Source organism: Hypanus sabinus, chromosome 28 (genome assembly GCF_030144855.1).
Source record: "Hypanus sabinus isolate sHypSab1 chromosome 28, sHypSab1.hap1, whole genome shotgun sequence".
NCBI lineage: Eukaryota > Metazoa > Chordata > Chondrichthyes > Myliobatiformes > Dasyatidae > Hypanus > Hypanus sabinus.
In genome coordinates, this window is record NC_082733.1 from 45,924,736 (window position 1) to 45,943,452 (window position 18,717).

Sequence of the window (18,717 nt, forward strand, 5' to 3'; positions counted from 1 at the left end):
GGGTTGTGGTGGAGAGAGTACATTCAGATTGCGGGGTTGTGACTAGTGGTGTCCCACAAGGATCTGTTGTGATTTTTATTAACGACCTGGATGTGAGTGTAGAAGGGTGGGTTGGCAAGTTTGCAGACAACACAAAGGTTGGTGGTGTTGTAGATAGTGTAGAGGATTGTCGAAGATTGCAGAGAGACATTGATAGGATGCAGAAGTAGGCTGAGAAGTGGCAGATGGAGTTCAACCCGGAGAAGTGTGAGGTGGTACACTTTGGAAGGACAAGCTCCAAGGCAGAATACAAAGTAAATGGCAGGATACTTGGTAGTGTGGAGGAGCAGAGGGATCTGGGGGTACATGTCCACAGATCCCTGAAAGTAGATAGGGTAGTTAAGAAAGCTTATGGGGTGTTAGCTTTCATAAGTCAAGGGATACAGTTTAAGAGACGTGATGTAATGATGCAGCTGTATAAGACTCTAGTTAGGCCACACTTGGAGTACTGTGTCCAGTTCTGGTTGCCTCAGTATAGAAAGGATGTGGAAGCATTGGAAAGGGTACGGAGGAGATTTACCTGGATGCTGCCTGGTTTAGAGAGTATGTATTACAATCAGAGATTAAGGAAGCTAGGGCTTTACTCTTTGGAGAGAAGGAGGATGAGAGGAGACATGATAGAGGTGTACAAGATATTAAGAGGAATAGACAGAGTAGACAGCCAGCGCCTCTTCCCCTGGGCACCACTGCTCAGTACAAGAGGACATGGCTTTAAGGTAAGGGGAGGGAAGTTGAAGGGGGATATTAGAGGAAAGTTTTTCACTTAGAGTGGTTGGCACGTGGAATGCACTGCCTGAGTCAGTGGTGGAGGCAGATACACTAATGAAGTTTAAGAGACTACTAGACAGGTATATGGAGAAATTTAAGGTGGGGGGTTATATGGGAGGCAGAGTTTGAGGGTCGGCACAACATTGTGGGCCGAAGGGCCTGTAATGTGCTGTACTCTTCTATGTTCTATGTTTTATCCTGATGGAGCATTACAGTGACATTTTCCCTGACCAGTAATGCCACCCCCTCCTCCTTCAATCCCTCCCACTCTGTCAAATATAAAATAACAGAAACCTGGAATATTGAACTGCCAGTCCTGGCCCTCCTGCAACCAAGTTTCACTAAAGGCTACAACATCATAATTACAGGTTTTAATCCATGCCCTGAGCTTATCTGCTTTTCTCATGATATCCTGGCTTTGAAATATATGCTGTTCAGGACAGTATTTGCACCGTTTTCAACCTTTTGACTGCTGATTTTGAGGTCTAACCAACATTTGACTCCACAAACTCTCCACTAACTGTTCTTGCACTCTAGTTCCCATCCCCCTGTAACTAGTTTAACCACCTACGTGCAGCATTAACAAACTTTCCCACTACGATGTTAGTTCTCCTCCAGTTCAGGTACAAACTGTCTCTAAAAATAAAAGGGGCAGTGGGAAATCACTGACTATAAGTGAGTTAAAAAATCTTCCAGGCATGTGGACAGTAAAAAATATATATATGTGCACAGAAAACTGTGAATTTACTGCTGAAGGCAGAAGCTAAATGTACTTTACCTTGGACATAAAGTGGAATATACTTATGAAAGTCTTTGTGGAGAGCACAAGATGGGAAGAGAAGATACTAATAGGCTAGCTATGCAAAGTGGGTAAATCACTTAGTCCAGATGGACAGCATAATCAGTTACTGAGAGGGGGAAGATGAAAATTGTTTATATTTATCCCAACCAACTATGGACTTTGTGAATTGTCAGTGCTTTTTCACTGGCATTTACAGCACTCTAGAAAATATGGGTTGCTTTCCATATATTTGGAACTATCTTCCTGTGAAGGTGGGCATGGATGACCATCACTTCCACCTCCTGGAAAGAAAAGTGTTTGAAGATTCAGATGGTAGCAGGTGTCCATTGGTTGATACAGAATGGCCAATTTCTGAGCTGTATGACCCTACCAAGACATCAAAGCCAAGAATAAATGCATGATGCACTGAGCAGCTGTGATCTCTACCCTTCAGGGCATGAATTTTACAGGTGAATGGAGATGATGTTTTAGTGTTTTCAAAGTCTCCTTCAAGGGTAACATCTTGTTGATTCTTGGAAATTTTTGAACTATAACAGTTTAAAATGCAGGGGTGATATCTGGGAAGGGATGAAGATCCTCAACTTTCTTAGATGGCAACAGGTAAGTCCATGAGCAGAGTGCAGGTAGAATCACAGAATGTACAGTACATCTCATCTGTCAACCATGATGTCTTTCTGAGCAAATCACCCATCTGCTTCATTAGGCAGGTATCCTCTATGCCTTTCATATCCAGGTACCTGTCCAAATGCCTTTTTAAATAATTGTAACTGTATCTGCTTCTACTATGACTTCTGGAAGCTTTTTCTGAATTTTCCCCTTTCACCTTAAAATGTGTCATCTCGTTCCAGGCTCTCCTGCCCTAATGGAAAAAAATAATCTATCTTCCTGGGATGTTAAAAGGTTAATTCCTTACGCAGAGAGGTTAGAGAGACTGGGCTTGTACACGCTGGAATTAAGGAGATTGAGAGGGGATCTGATTGCAACATATAAGATTTTTAAGGGATTGGACAAGATAGAGGCAGGAAATATGTTCCAGATGCTGGGAGAGTCCAGTACCAGAGGGCATGGTTTGAGAATAAGGGGTAGGTCATTTAGGACAGAGTTAAGGAAAAACTTCTTCTCCCAGAGAGTTGTGGGGGTCTGGAATGCACTGCCTCGGAAGGCAGCGGAGGCCAATTCTCTGGATGCTGTCAAGAAGGAGCTAGATAGGTGAATCAAGGGATATGGGGACAAGGCAGGAACCAGGTATTGACAGTAGGTGATCAGCCATGATCTCAGAATGGCGGTGTAGACTTGAAGGGCCGAATGGTCCACTTCTGCACCTATTGTCTATTCCCTTTTTTGGCATTCATGGCATTCTCAAGGGTGAGCATAAACAGCCAGAAGTTGTGATACATATTGGTACCAATAACATTGATAGACAAGGTGAGGAGGTCCTGAAGAGAGATTTTAGGGAGCTAGATAGAAAGTTGAGAAACAAGACCTCCAGATAGTAATGTTTGGATTGCTGTCTGTGCCACGTGCCAGTGAGGATAAGAAAAGGATGATTTGGCAGTCGAATGCATGACTGAGGAACTGGTGCAGGGAGCAGGGGTTCAGAATTCTGGATGGTTGGGAGCTCTTCTGGGGAAGGTATGACCTGGGGAAGGAAGGGCTGGGTGACACCTAAACTGAAGGGGTCTAATACCCTTGCAGGCAGGTTGGCTAGAGTTGTACAAGTGGGTTTAAATTAATTTGGCAGGGGAATGGGATCCATAGTGATAGTGCTGAAAATGAGGTAGTTAGTTTACAAACAGGGGCAATGTGTAGTGAGACTCCTAGCAAGGAGAGGCCGATAGTGCAAAATTGCAGTGAATAGGATGAGTTGCAACCTAAAAGGTGGACAAAATTGAAAAGGGTGAATACAGACCTGAAGGTGTTATATTTGAATGTGCGCAGTTTACAGAATAAGAACTGTATATAAGAATAAGAACAAGTTTAAAGAACTTGTAGCACAGTTACAGATTGGCATGTATGATGTTGTAGGCATCACTGACTCATGGCTGAAAGAAGGTTATAGCTGGGAGCTTAAATTCCAAGATACACATTGTATCAAAAGGACAGGCAAAAAGGCAGAGAAAGTGATGCCACTTTGTTGGTTAAAAGAAAATGAAATCAAATTCTTTGAAAGAAGTTGTAGAAATGTTGAGGGTAGAGCTAAGAAACTGCAAGGGTAAAAAGACACTGGGTGTTATATGCAGACCCTCAAACTATAGTAAGGATGTGGTCTACAAATTAGAACAGGAGTTAGAACATGTGTACAAAAGGGCATGTTACAATAGTCATGGGCGATTTCAATATGTGGATAGATTGAGAAAATTAGGTTGGTGTTGGATTTCTGGATGATTGAGAGCTCTTCTAGGGAAGGTACGACTTTCTACCTCGAAAAGGAATTTCAAGAATGCTGATAACATGACTTTAGAGCAGCTGGTGGTTGAGCCCATTAGGGGATCAGCTATTCTGGATTGGGTGTTGTGCAATGAATTGGAATTGATTAGTGAGTTTAAGATAAAAGAAGCCTTGGGGCAAGTAATCATAATATAATCAAATTCACCCTAAAATTTGAGAAGGAGAAGTAGGATGTATCAGTATTATAGTGGAGTATAGTAAATTACAGATATATGAGAGAGGAGCTGGCCAGAGTTGATTGAAAAAGGACACTAGCAGAGCGGCAATGGTTGAAATTTCTGAAAGCAACTTGGAAGACACATGAATATATACATCCCAAAGAGAAAGAAGTACTTTAATAGCAAGATAACAGCTGTGACCAACAAGAGAAGTTAAAGCCAACATAAAAGCCAAAGAAAGGGCATATGATAGAGCAAAAATTAGTGAAAAGTTAGAGGATTGGGAAGCTTTTAAAAACCAACAGAAGGCAACTAAAAAAATCCTTAAGAAGGTAAAGATGGAATACAAAAATAAGCTAGCCAATAATACAGAGGATAACAAACATTTCTTCAGATACGTAAAGTGTAAAAGAAAGATGAGAGTGGATATTGGACCTCTGGAAAACTAGGGGTAATGGGGGATAAGGAAATGGCAGACGAATGGAATAAGTATTTTGCAACAATTTTCACCGTGGAAGACATTAGTAACATGATGGAAGTTTCAGAGGTCATGAAGTATGTGAAGTTACAATGGCCAGGGAAAAGGTTCTTGGGAAAAGGTTCTTGGCAAAATGATAGGTCTGAAGGTACGTAAGTACCAGATGGTGTGCACCTTGGGATTCAGAAGGAGGTGGCTGAAGAGATTGTGGAGACATTAGTAATCATCTTTCAAGAATTACTAGATTCTAGAATTGTTCCAGAAGACTGGAAAATTGCAAATATCACTCCACTCTTCAAGAAGGGAGAGAGGCAGAAGAAAGGAAATTATAGGCTAGTTAGTCTGACCTCAGTTGTTGGGAAGATGTTGAAGTCAATTGTTAAGGAAGTGTTTTTAGGGTACTTGGAGGCACATGATAAAATAGGCCTTAGCATGTTTTCTTCAAGGGAAAAGCTTGCCTGACAAATCTATTGGAATTTGAAGAAATAACAATCAGAATAGACAAAGGAGAATTGGTTGATGTGTGCTTGGATTTTCAGGTTTTGGACAAGGTGCCACAATGAGGCTGCTTTACAATATAAGAGCACCTGGTATTACAGGAAAGATTCTAGCATGGATAAAGCAGTGGCTGATTGGCAGGAGACAAGGATTGGGAATAAAGTTAGTTGGCTGCCGGTGACTAATGGTGTTCCACAAGGGTCTGTGTTGAGACCGATTCTTTTTACATTCTGTGTTAAAGATTTGGATGATGAAATTGATGAATATGTTGCAAAGATTGCAGACAATATGAAGATGGGTAGTTTTGAGAAAGTAGGCTGTACAGAGGGACAGACACTTTAGGAGAATGGGCAAAGAAGTGGCAGATAGAATACAGTGTTGGGAAGTGTATGATCATACACTTTGATAGAAGAAATGAAAGGGTTGACTGTTTTCTAAATGGAGAGAAAATGCAAAAATCTGAGACACAAAGGGCCTTGGGAATCCTTGTGCAAGATTCTCTAAAGGTTAATTTGCAGGTTGAGTCTGTGGTGAGGAAGGCAAATGTGATGTTAGCATTCATATCTAGAGGATTAGAATATAAAATCAAGGATGTAATGTTGAGACTTTATAAAGCACTGGTGAGGCTTCACTTGGAGTATTATAAGCAGTTTTGGGCCTCTTAGAAAGGATAGGTCAAATATGATAGGAGAATATAGTATTAATAGCAAGACTCTTGGCAGTGTGGAGGACCAGAGGGATCTTGGGGTCTGAGTCCATAGGGCGCTCAAAGCAGCTGCACAGGTTGACTCTAGTTAAGAAGGCGCATGGTGCATTGGCCTTCTTCAACTCAGGGATTGAGTTCAAGAGGCGTGAGATAATGATAGTTATAAGATATTCGGCTAGACCCCATTTGGAGTACTGTGCTCAGTTCTGGTCACCTCACTACAGAAAGGATGTGGAAACTATAGAAAGGGTGCAGCAGAGATTTACAAGGATGTTGCTTGGATTGAGGAGCATGCCTTATGAGAATAGGTTAAATGAACTTGGCTTTTTCTCCTTGGTGTGATGGAGGATGAGAGGTGACCTGATATAGAGGTATGCAAGATGATAGAGGTATTGATCTTGTGGATAGTCAGAGGCTTTTTCCCAGGGCTAAAATGGCTAGCACGGAAGGGCATGGTTTTAAGGTGCTTGGAAGTAGGTACAGAGGAGATGTCAGGAGTAAGTTTTTTTTTTAATGCAGAGAGTGGTGAGTGCGTGGAATGGACTGCTGGCAACGGTGGTGGAGGCAGATACAATAGGGTCTTTTAAGAGACTCCTGGATAGGTACATGGAGCTTAGAAAAATAGAGGGCTATGGGGAACCCTAGGTAATTTCTAAAGTAAGTACATGTTCAGCACAACATTGTGGGCCAAAGGGCCTGTATTGTGCTGTAGGTTTTATGTTTCCATGGATGTGCTGACTCTGGAGAGGAGTCAAAGGAGGTTCACAAAAATTATAATGAACAGCTTGTCATATGAAGAGTGTTTGGCTCTGGGCCTGTGTACACTGAACTTCATAAGAAAGAGGGTGACTTAATTGAAACCTATCAAATGGTGAAAGGTCTTGATGGAGAAGATGTTTACTATGGTGAGAGTGTCTAAGACCAGAGGGCACAGCCTCAGAATGGAGGGACTTCCTTTTAGAATGGAGACGAAGAATTTCTTTAGCCAGAGAATGGTGAATCTATGGAATTTGTTGCTGCAAGCAGCTGTGGAGGCTAAGTCTGTATGTATATTTAAGGCAGAGGTTGATGGAGTCTTGGTTGGTCAAGACAATTACAATAAATTACAAAATAAAGTTGTTGACTTCTGGTGCCAAGGTGCATAACCGGACACTTACCTGGATTAACGCTCCCACCCAGTTTTCCATGGGCTTGTTGGGGAACCACCTTCATTATCCATGACTCTGCCAATTTGTGCTCTCTACAGTGATGGGTGCCTGGAATGTGCTGCCGAGGAAGTGGCAGAGGCAGATATGACAGCAACATGTATCGTTTAAACTATTCTGAAATAAATATGGAAGGAAATGAAGGTATATAAATTGCAGACAAGATATTAGTTTAAATTAGCATTATGGTAGCCATGATATGGTGTGCTGTACTATTCTATGTTCAGTTATGATTGCTGAAAGTCATTTGAACTTGAATGTTCAAATCACCCTCAAAGCTGTAATCTTTGCGTTGACAGTAGGATCACTGACTATTATGAGATATTCCCCTCAACACAGAAGAAAATGTATTACACCATTGTAACCTTGTCAGTAAATTCTTAGTGTAAGGTGTCTCTGCTTGTGGCTTTCAGGAATGGCAAGGAATGTACTATGGGACAAAGAGAAATGGAGATAGCATTCGCCAAAATGCAAGGATAATGCCTGTCGTAGGACAGGGAGGGTGAGTTCAGTATATGTGTATCAGATCCATCAAGCAGACTACTGTATCTCAGCCTTGTGGTTGTGTTGTATATCTGTCTCTGTGACCATGATATACAAGTTTTACTACTTGTCCTGTATTGCAAAGCTGCTTGAACTTGCACAATGAATCACATTGTGCCCCTTTCTGAGGTATATTGAGTCAATGCCTGGGTTCAGTTCTTTTCCTCCTTCCCTTTCAATCTCAAATAATTTAAGGCTAACACAATTTATTAGAAAAAGTTTATTTGTGGCCAGTGACAAAGGCCAGTATGTCTTCATGGCTTCATATGCCTCCTCTGATATGAAGAATGATCTAGCACCAGTTCATTCTGTCATACTCAAAAACTGAGGGTTAATTATTTGTTGAACAGAAGGTTTAAGGTTCAGGAGATAAAAACTTGAACCTAGAATGCTGATAATTTAGAAAATAAATTGCTTGTGCTTCCATCTGTTTGTGTTTTTTTTAAAAATTAGGATGTAGTGTAACAGGAACATGATTTTTATTGAGTAAAATAATTAATGTGAATGCTGTTTCCTATTTTAGTTTTAGATTCCTGTTTTACTTCCATTGACTGACAGTTAAACTGTATATTTAAAAAAAATGATATTCAGAATTATATTGAGACAAAATGAAGGTTTGCAGAGTAGCTGGTTAGACCATAAGACGTAGGAGCAGAATTAGGCTATTATGCCCAACTCTACAGAGTTGGAATTGACTGTGAACTGTGCACCTGGTATTGAAGAATAGGACACTGTGAAAATTGCTTCCTGAGTCGGTGGGACTAACCAGAATTGAAACGTGATCTTGATCAGATGGAATTGGTATTTTTGGCTACAGAAGGGACTTCCTATTTCAGGTTTAGTGCTGGTTAAATGCAAAATCTCCCAGAACCCACTCATTGTTTGTTTAGCTCTACTTGTCATGTGAAATCTTGTCGTAGGAATTTCTAATTAGCACTTCTTTTCTCATAGGAAAATTAGACACTATGTGTCTATTAAGACTCCATGTAATGACAACAAGGTAGGTGTGTGTCTTTGGTGCTTGCTTCCTTTTCTTGTTTTCTGCTGCAATTTCTTTTGTGTGATCAGTGTTTGCTTTTACAGGCTGACACACCCAGATTATCTGATCGACTTCACATTGAGTCACAAACAGGTACTGTATTCCTCGATGTCTTCCTTCTGTATATCTCTTGAAGCAGCAAACTGAGTACCAGTGTTGTTACTAACAGTGGTGTACCTGGTGACATAGCCTCATGATTTGGGGGAGTAGATTTTTGGGGGGGAGAGTTTGCTGCTGATTCTTGAGTCAGGAATCTCAGAATAAAAAGTGGTGCAACAGACTGACTATAACAGTGACCGTCAATTTCTCCTTTCGCTATGGGGAAAACTGGGTGCTATCTCTCTGACCCTTGTTAGTGAGAGAGAGAGAGCGTGTCAGGTAGACAATAGTTTTTGTTGACTGGAGATCATGGTCTCTTTGTGTACCTTGCTGTTGTTTGTTAGGTGGTGGACACTGAGGCTCTGCTGAAACGGTGGGGGGTGGGGGGGGGTGGTTGGGAAGAGAGAGGATGATGCTTTGCTTGCTGTTGCTTTTGCGGGGGAGGGGGAGAGGTGCTTTGGGGTCTATCGCTTTTCTCTTGTGGTTCTGTTTTTTAGTAGATGTCTGCAAAGAAAAGTATTCGGGTGGTATACTGTATACATTCTCTGATAATGAACAGAACCAGTTGAACATCCCTGCTAGCTGTTTGCAAGTGCTCAAACGTATTCCTTATCTTTATAAGTGTTCCCCTTCAGGTATTTGTCTGGTTCCCCCTTTGCTAACTGTTCTTGAATGTGATTCCTTGGTCTTTGTGGCACTGCATTACATGCTGTCAAGGAAAGAGTGCCTTTATCTCCTGTTTTTGGGGAATTGGCTCAAGATCCAGTCCTTTGCTTACTTATCCTCCCGCCACCGAAGCTGCTCTATTTCCTGTAGTAATGTCCACCAGTAACAAAAGTTAATAGAAATAACACATTGGACACGGTCAAGGAGCTCTAGTGAGCTGTTAGAATAAGTTCACAACTTTTACTTGCTCTTGATGTGAAGTTAACAATTGTCTTATTAATGAGCCCAGTCTGAACTTTGGACTCTGTTCAAACCTTACCCCAGAGGAAAGTTTTTAATCTTTTGTAAGACGTAGGAACAGATTAGGCCATTCGGTCCATCGAGTTTGCCTCACCTTTCGATCATAGCTGATGTATTTTTCCTTCTCTTTATTCTCCTCCCTTCACCCCATAGCCATTGACACCCTTACTAATCATGACCTGGCCTCCACATCTGCCTGTGACAATGGATTTCACAGAATAACCACCCCCAGCTGAAGAAATTTCTCCTCATCTCTATTCTAAAGGGATGACTTTTTATTCTGAGGCTGTGTCTTCTGGTCCTAGATCCCCTCACTTGGAAATATCCTCTCTACATCCACTCTAGGCCTTTCAATATTTGGTAGGTTTCAATGAAATCCCCCTTATTCTTCTATACTCCAGCAAGTACAGGTGCATCATCCTGGTCATTAACATATAATGTGAAAAAAACAGCTCCTGCAGAACATCAGTACTCACCAGCAGCCAACCAAAAATGGTCCCTTTTGCTCCCACTCTTTGCCTCCTGCTAGTAGCCATTCTTCTATCCATGCTTGTATCTTTCCTGTAATACCATGGCCTCTTGCCTTGTTAAGTAGCCTCATGTGTGGCACCTTGTCAAAAGCCTTCTGAAAATCCAAGTAAACAACAATCACAGATTATTCTTTGTCTATCCTGTCTGTTATTTCCTCAAAGAATTCCAATAGATTCGTCAAGCAAGATTTCTCCTTAAGGAAACCATGCTGACTTGAGCCTGTTTCATCGTGTGCCTCTTAGAACCCTGAAACCTCATCCTTATCAACTGTACTTAGCTGGAAGATTGGAATCAGGTTTATTATCACTGCTCTATGCCATGAAGTTTGTTATTTTGTGGTTACAGTACAGTGCAAGGTATATTACAGAAAGGGCTCTTGCTGTTTAAACACAAAAAAATCCACTGATGCTGGAAGTCCTGAGCAATTCACACAAAATGCTAGAGGAACTCATCAGGTCAGGCAGCATCAATGGAGTTGACATCTTGGGCTGTGACTCTTCATCGGGACAGTGGTGCAAAAGAGGAATAAGGAGTTGGTGATCACTTTAGAATGGCTGATATCGGTTGATAGTGATGATAGCTGGGGATCTGTGGGCTAGACTGCAATGTCTTGGTGTCAGGAAAGTGTGGTGTGTGAATTTAGAGCTCAGCAGAAGAGCCCCTCCCCGATCATACTGACATTGTTAGTAATTGCACATTGTTGTGCACTTGTATAGTACACATGCATTTAACAAGTCATTGAAAGCGTTCCTGCAGCTGTTGCTGATGTCTTTTTAACAGTTCGTTGCTTCTTTTCTAGAGATCTGTACTTCAAAGTACAAAGGCAGGAGGAAAAGTTCTGATGTCAGATCCAACACATCACGAGGGAGTGATGGTATGTGACTTGCAGCAAGGTTGCAATAACCCCTGCTGTCCATTTATTGTAGGTGTGTGCATGCCAGAGTATAAAAAGTTTGGTGCAAAGTTGGAGACACTGAGCCTGCACCTGTAACACTGTGCAGTTTTGGCCTGTGTATTTGAAGAATAATATTTTTGCACTGGAAGCAGTATAGAAGGTTATTGGTCTGATTCCTGGGGCTGACAGTTGAAGAAAGGTTGAGAGGGTTTGCCTGATATTCTATCAAATATAGAAGACTGAAGAGTAGTCTTATTGAAACATCTGATTCTGAGGAGAAATGATAACTTGACATATGTGATGTTTCTCCTGGTCGGCATATCTGTAACCAGAAAACATGGTTTCAGGATAATCAGTTGTCCACTTATAAAGGAGATGAGTTATAATTTTGGAGTTATAATTTTTTGGATTCTTCCCCTGCCTCCCTGAGAGTTGTGGAATATATTCACGGTGGAGTCTGACAGGCATGAGCTACAGAGAAGTCCAGGGAGGGCATGCGTGAATGGTGCTGAGGTCAGACTGGATCAACCCTGAGAGCTTGATTGGTTGAATAACCTAATCATCTTCCAGTCTTTTCTAAAAATACCAGACAGGATGAGTAGTTTTGGACCCTGAAAAATGAAATACTCCTTAAAAGTCTCTCAGAAATTATATTTCAAACACTCAAGTTATTTACATATTGCATCAACTGTGACTCCAGTTTTATTTTGGGATCTAATGTGATGCATTTTAGAGTATTTTTAAACTGGCTGTGTTGGAGGATTTAGTTATAAGGTCAGACAGTTGACAAGGAGCTGGCAATTTAGGATGGGTGAGGAATTGCTTCAGGGGAAGGGTATCCTGTATGCTGATTTTTGCTGTCTTCCTAACTGCTGTATTCTACTCCCTTCTGTCCTGTCATGTATCATAAACTTCCTTCATTTGCCCCTCCGAATTCCATTACATGGACTATATTCTGTTCGGTGTTTTCCTTTTCACCTGACCCATCAGTTCATATCTTTCTGCAATTTATCACTTTTCCTCAATGCCAAATATGTTGCCAGTATGGACACATTCCTGATTATGAGCCTTGTGTTGAAACCTAAATCTTTGATATATACTGCAACAAATCACTAACCTAATGTGCGCCTTGTTGAACTTCACTGCAGACAGCCTCTGTTCACTAAAACTTCTTTTCCCTTTGCCTTCTCTCACAGACCCAAATGATGAACCCATGCCCCTTTTAAGGGTTCTTCTGATTGGTCTGTCAAAATCTATGTAGGCCAATCGTAGGTGCTACCCTTAATGAACCTCTGTGTTACCACCTCAAAAGTTTGTTAGCACCATCTTTCCTTAGATAATAGGGAATAACAGAGTGTAAGAGTTGAGAGTTGATCATCTGACGTTTCAGGTATGCTCACAAATCCAGACCATTGTCCTTCAATGTCATCTTAAATCCCTTAATTTCCATAAATCTATTGGTCTCAGTTTTGATTAAATTGCTGACAGGTAACGGAATCACAAGAATTCAACACTCTCTGAAAAGAAGCTCTTTCTCGTCCTGGTCTTTGCCTACCTCTAAGGTTGAGATTGTTACCCTCTGAACCTCATTTGGAGGAAAGATCTATGTCTGTGTTGTTGAGCCATGTAGGAATTTTCTAAGTTTGAAATAGATCCTGTCTCATTCTTGTAAACTGCAGGGAGTACAGGCCAAATCTATTTGATCTATCTTTGTACGTTCAAACCTAGTATCCCAGGAACCATTCTTGTGAATCTGTCACCCATTCTACATGGCAAGTGTGTTTTTAGGCAAGATGAGCTCTCACAGATAGTAGGGTCAAGGGAAATGGGGAGAGGGCAGGAACGGGGTACTGATTGTGTATGATCAGCCATGATCACAGGGAATGGCGGTGCTGGCTAGAAGGGCCGAATAGCCTACTCCTGCACCTACTGTCTACTGACCAAAGCTGTAATTTTTCAAGCACAGTTATTCAGTAACTGCAGTATGACATCTTTACTTATGCACTCAATGCCTCTGTAATAAAAGCCAGCATACCATTTGACTTCCTAATTTAAAATGGTTTTAAACTCCGCCTTAGAATCTTTGCCAGTACTTTGACCACTACCAGTTCTTCACAGAATCCAGAGTAAAGGTCAATATGAGGTGAAGAAAAATTGTAGAAGATGCATTCTGCACAAGTTCATTACTTTTTAGATTTTATTTGTTTCTTTGTTCATCACACAGGTAGCAACCAGGCTAGGAGATCCTCTATTGCTAGGATACATTCCATGACCATTGAGGCACCAATTACCAAGGTAGAACCAACGGGAAATTAGTTCTGATGTAATCAGTTATTTTAAAGTGATTAAATTATATTTTTCTTAAACTGGTATAAAATAATGAATGTGCAATGGAATGAATACTTTGCGTACACAGAGTTACAGCCTTGCTTATTGTGGTGGTCTGCTTACATAGAACTGTGGGTGATGTGTTGCCAATTGTTTTTTTGGCTACTGATTGTAAATAGCATGGCATTGGTTTGAAGCAAATCCAGTGGGATAATCAGTCTGTTAAACTTCATTTGAAGGTAATAAATATAATAAATGTGGCACAAGAGAACAGCTCTGAAGGAGTGGCTGAAGCCTTGGATCGTGTATTGGAAATCCTCCGAACCACAGAATTGTACTCTCCACAGCTTGGCAAGGATGAGGACCCACACGCCAGCGATTTGGTCGATGGCTTGATGTCAGTAAGTTTGCTTTGAACAATGTTCTTTAGAATCATTTTACAAAATTCTGTGGAACTTGAGAAACCTTTCAGTGTATTTGTTAAACTGAATACAGAGGACAAAAGAGACCGCAGATACTGAAGACAGGAACAACACTGAAACAACTTAACAGGTCAAGCAGCATTTGTGGAGGGACAAGGTGTAAGGTCCTGCATTGGGACTGAGAGGGAAGAGGAAATATCGCCAGAGCATTGTAGATGTCTGCCATAGAGGCTGATTAGTAAGAGGTTGGAACCAGGTGGGGTAATGGGGAGGGGGAAGTGAGCATAGGGAGAAGATGGATGTGTGTGTGGGACAACACCAGAGCAACACTCCCATTGCTTTTCATTTTACCCCGCCTACCGACTCTCAGGCTGACCCTGAACTTCTCTGTTGCTATGGAAAGGCCAAATGCAAACTGGAAGAAAATGTCACTCATTTTGTGGGTAGTCTACAGCCTCATGGTACTAATACTAAATTTTTCAATTTCAGGTAACCTCCATATACTCACCCATCCACCTAGTCATCCTTTCCCTTTGTTCACCCCCTTTACAATGATGAATGATGACAGGTGGGTTGTGCTGGCGAGGGGAGTGCTTCTTATTCATCTGTTGCTTTTTCACAAGGGTAAAAGCAGTGCATCATATCCCAAGCCTGACACTATAATATTTCCTCCCAAGTGTTGAAGTAACAACTTTTATTGATTCACCTGATTTTAAATGATGTTTGATACAAGGGTTCAGTGACCTTCAGCTCCCACATGTCATTCTCAAGGGTCAAGATATCACCAAGTGGGTGAGGAGACATCGGCTAATTTGCTTTGTGTAATCTTTAGCAAATGAAGACATTTCAAGGAATGGAGCTGCTATTTTGGACTCCAGCACTAACAGCTGACTGGTACTTGTTCAATCCGAAAGCATTCTCAATAAAAGTGCAATATTGTTGGTGCTTCACGTAACAGATTATTTGAGTAATGGCGTGACCATGTAACTCTCCTCTCTTGGTGTCTGTAGGATGGCTTGCGGAAACCATCTGGACATGAGTACGTCTTCAGTAAAAGTAAGTTGGTGTATTTTCATCAGTGTTTCCTATCGTTTTGAGTTTTCTTATGAGGTTGATTACTAAAGCCTTTCGGGTATTAATTAGTATGGGGTTTGTAGTGACAAGGGCAATGAAGGAAGAGATGACTGTGACCCCGTTTCACCCCGTTTCTGTTGCATTATCAATCAGAATCAGGTTAATTATCACTGGCATGTAATGTGAAATTTGATAACTTAGCAGCAGCAGTTCAATGGAATACATAATCTAGTAGAGAGAAAAAAAATAAAATAAAAAAGAATAATAATAAACAAATCAATTACGTATATGAAATAGATTACCGTATATTCCGGAGTACAGACCAACTCAGAGTATAAGCTAACCCCCCATTTTCAAGGTTAAAAAAGTGACTTTTTCATGTTACCTTTGTATAAGCCGACCCCTTTTGCAGAAGTTTTTGATTTAACCGGAAAAGATCACAAGATCTCACATGCCGTTACTCAGCTTTGCTGGGTCTGGAACCTGGAAATTGTGAACCAGTACCTGCTAAGAAAACAGGCCTACACATTGCAAACAGACAGACATACTTTATTGATCCCGAGGGAAATTGGGTTTCGTTACAGTCGCACCAACCAAGAATAGTGAAGAAATATAGCTATACAAAACCATAAATAATTAAATAATAAGTTAATCATGCCAGTGGAAATAAGTCCAGGACCAGCCTATTGGCACAGGGTGTCTGACAGTCCAAGGGAGGAGTTGTAAAGTTTGATGGCCACAGGCAGGAATGTCTTCGTATGACGCTCAGTGTTATATCTCGGTGGAATGAGTCTCTGGCTGAATGTACTCCTGTGCCTAACCAGTACATTATGGAGTGGATGGGAGTCATTGTCCAAGATTGCATGCAACTTGGACAGCATCCTCTTTTCAGACACCACCGTCAGGGAGTCCAGTTCCACCCCCACAACATCACTGGCCTTACAAATAAGTTTGTTGATTCTGTTGGTGTCTGCTACCCGCAGCCTGCTGCCCCAGCACACAACAGTAAACATGATAGCACTGGCCACCACAGCCTCATAGAACATCCTCAACATCATCAGGCAGATGTTAAAAGACCTCAGTCTCCTCAGGAAATAGAGACGGCTCTGACCCTTCTTGTAGACAGCCTCAGTGTTCTTTGACCAGTCCAGTTTATTGTCCATTCGTATCCCCAGGTATTTGTAAGCCTCCACCATGTCCACACTGACTCCTTGGATGGAAACAGGGGTCACTGGCGCCTTAGCCCTCCTCAGGTCCACCACCGGTCCTTAGACTTTTTCACGTTAAGCTGCAGATGATTCTGCTCGTACCATGTGACAAAGTTTCCCACCATCGCCCTGTACTCGGCCTCATCTCCCTTGCTGATGCATCCAAATATGGCAGAGTCATCAGAAAACTTCTGAAGATGGCAAGACTCTGTTGTAGCTGAAGTCCGAGGTGTAGATGGTGAAGAGAAAGGGAGACAGGACAACCCCCTGTGGAACCCCAGTGCTGCTGACCACTCTGTCTGACACACAGTGTTGCAAGTGCATGTACTGTGGTCTGCCAGTCAGGTAATCAATAATCCATGACACCAGGGAAGCATCCACCTGCATCACTGTCAGCTTCTCACCCAGCAGAGCAGGGTGGATGGTGTTGAACGCACTGGAGAAGTAAAAAAACATGACCCTCACAGTGCTCGCCGGCTTGTCCAGGTGGGCGTAGACACGGTTTAGCAGGTAGACGATGGCATCCTCAACTCCTAGTCGGGGTTGATAGGCGAACTGGAGGGGGTCTAAGTGCGGCCTAAACATAGGCCGGAGCTGCTCTAGAACAAGTCTCTCCAGGGTCTTCATTATGTGGGAGGTCAATGGCACCAGTCTGTAGTCATTGGAGCCACTGGGGCGCGGTGTCTTTGGTACAGGGACGAGGCAGGAACTCTTCCACAGCACAGGAACCCTCTGTAGACTCAGGCTCAGGTTGAAGACATGGTGAAGTACTCCACATAGCTGGGGGGCACAGGCTTTGAGCATCCTGGGGCTGCCACCATCCGGGCCCGCAGCCTTGCTTGGGTGGAGACGTTTCAGCTGTCTTCTCGCCTGTTCAGCTGTGAAACCCACTGTGGTAGTTTCAGGTGTGGGAGGGGTGTAGTCACGAGAGCAGGGTGGGGGCTGTGAGGAGGGGTAGGAGGGGAGAGTGGAGTATGTGTTGATTGGGGGCTGACAACAGATGAATCATGTGGGGGATGGGCAGGGGCCACAGTGTCAAATCTGTTGAAGTACTGGTTAAGTTCTAGAGAGCGTTATAGGCAAATTCTTATTAAATAAATCGGGGAGAAATTTTGGATTAGGTTTCCAAAGGAAAAGAATCCGCTGAAATGTAACCCCTGTGAAACCATTTAGCGCCCATCGTAATCTCGTTAAAACATAACACAGGGTGGCAGGATCAGTATGTGTACTCAGTATTGAGTTTGCGATCACCACGTACAAAAGATTAAAACAAATGTAATATGATGCTGGCTTCAAGCTGAAGGTTGTTGATTTTGCTAAAGGAACAAATTATTCTGCAGCTACTAAGAAGTGTAGTGTAAATGAGAAACAAGTGACAGAGTAAAGAAAGGCAGAGAACACGCTGAGGGAAATGCCAAAGACAAAATATGCAAACTGTGGGAAAACATTCCAATGGTTAGAACTGGAAGAAAAAATTTTAGAGTGGGTGAATCACCAGCAATCGTCTGGATACATTGTTACCAGAGAAATGATTCGAGGTCAAGCGTTGAAATAGGACGAAAAACACCATGAGGTCAGTGAAAATTTCAAAGCTACGTGAAGTTGGTGCACCCGATTTATGAATAGACGTGATCTTGTGTTGAGACAAAAAAACAAAGATTGCTCAGAAAATTCCCATGGGGTGTTGTTTACGTTCAAGAACGCTGCTGGATGGATGAAGTGGGTTGCTTGAAGTGGGTTAAAGAGGTGTGGCGTCAACGTCCCGAAGGTGTCAGGAAGGAAAAGTTGCTACTTGTCTGGGACATGTTCAAAGCACACTTGTCAGGTGAGACAAAACAACATTGAAAGCTGAAAATACGGACAGTGCAGTCATCCCTGGTGGTTTGATGTCCGTGTTCAGCCATTAGATGAGAGTTTAAGCAAACCATTCAAAGAATTCATGCATCGACAGTGGAACAACTTTGACTCAAAAACAGCCAATAACTATGACTTGTCTTCCGTGTATTCGTTTTTCTAAAGTTGGCACCCTCTGTATAAGCCGACCCCCTAATTTTAGGATCAAAATTTAGGGCCAAATTCTCGGCTTATACACCGGAATTTATGGTTTAAAAAAAAGTGCAAAAACAGAAATACTCTATATTTTTAAAAAAAAAGTGAGGTTGTGTCCAAAGATTCAATGTTCATTTAGGAATTGGATGGCACAGGGGAAGAAGCTGTTCCTGAATCGCTGAGTGTGTGCCTTCAGGCTTTTGTACCTCCTACCTGAGAAGAGGTAACAGTGAGAAAAGGGCATGCCCTGTGTGCTGGAGGTCTTTAATAATGGATGCTGCTTTCTGAGACACCACCCCTAAAGATGTCCTAAGCACTTTGCAGGCTAGTACCTAAGATGGAGCTGACTAGATTTACAACCTTCTTTTGGTCCTGTGCAGTAGCCCCTCCATACCAGACAGTGATGCAGCCTATCAGAATGCTCTCCACGGTACAACTATAGAAGTTTTTGAGTGAATTTG

The 18,717-nt window shown here is 42.1% G+C and overlaps 1 protein-coding gene across 3 annotated transcripts in view; it reads left to right on the forward strand.

The window, feature by feature from the left end:
• Window positions 1-18,717, forward strand: part of pde8a (phosphodiesterase 8A) — a 143,828-nt gene that overhangs the window by 91,530 nt on the left and 33,581 nt on the right. For 2 of the 3 annotated variants that reach the window (XR_009508444.1, XM_059953142.1), the window contains exons 9-15: window positions 7,516-7,604; window positions 8,597-8,645; window positions 8,729-8,777; window positions 11,080-11,154; window positions 13,400-13,470; window positions 13,743-13,904; window positions 14,936-14,981. Coding sequence is in view for 2 of the 3 variants with exons in the window: in XM_059953142.1 (XP_059809125.1) it covers window positions 7,516-7,604; window positions 8,597-8,645; window positions 8,729-8,777; window positions 11,080-11,154; window positions 13,400-13,470; window positions 13,743-13,904; window positions 14,936-14,981 (541 nt within the window). In the remaining variant the exon portion in view is untranslated. The remainder of the gene's footprint in view (window positions 1-7,515; window positions 7,605-8,596; window positions 8,646-8,728; window positions 8,778-11,079; window positions 11,155-13,399; window positions 13,471-13,742; window positions 13,905-14,935; window positions 14,982-18,717) is intronic. The other variant, XM_059953143.1, reaches the window with a different exon arrangement.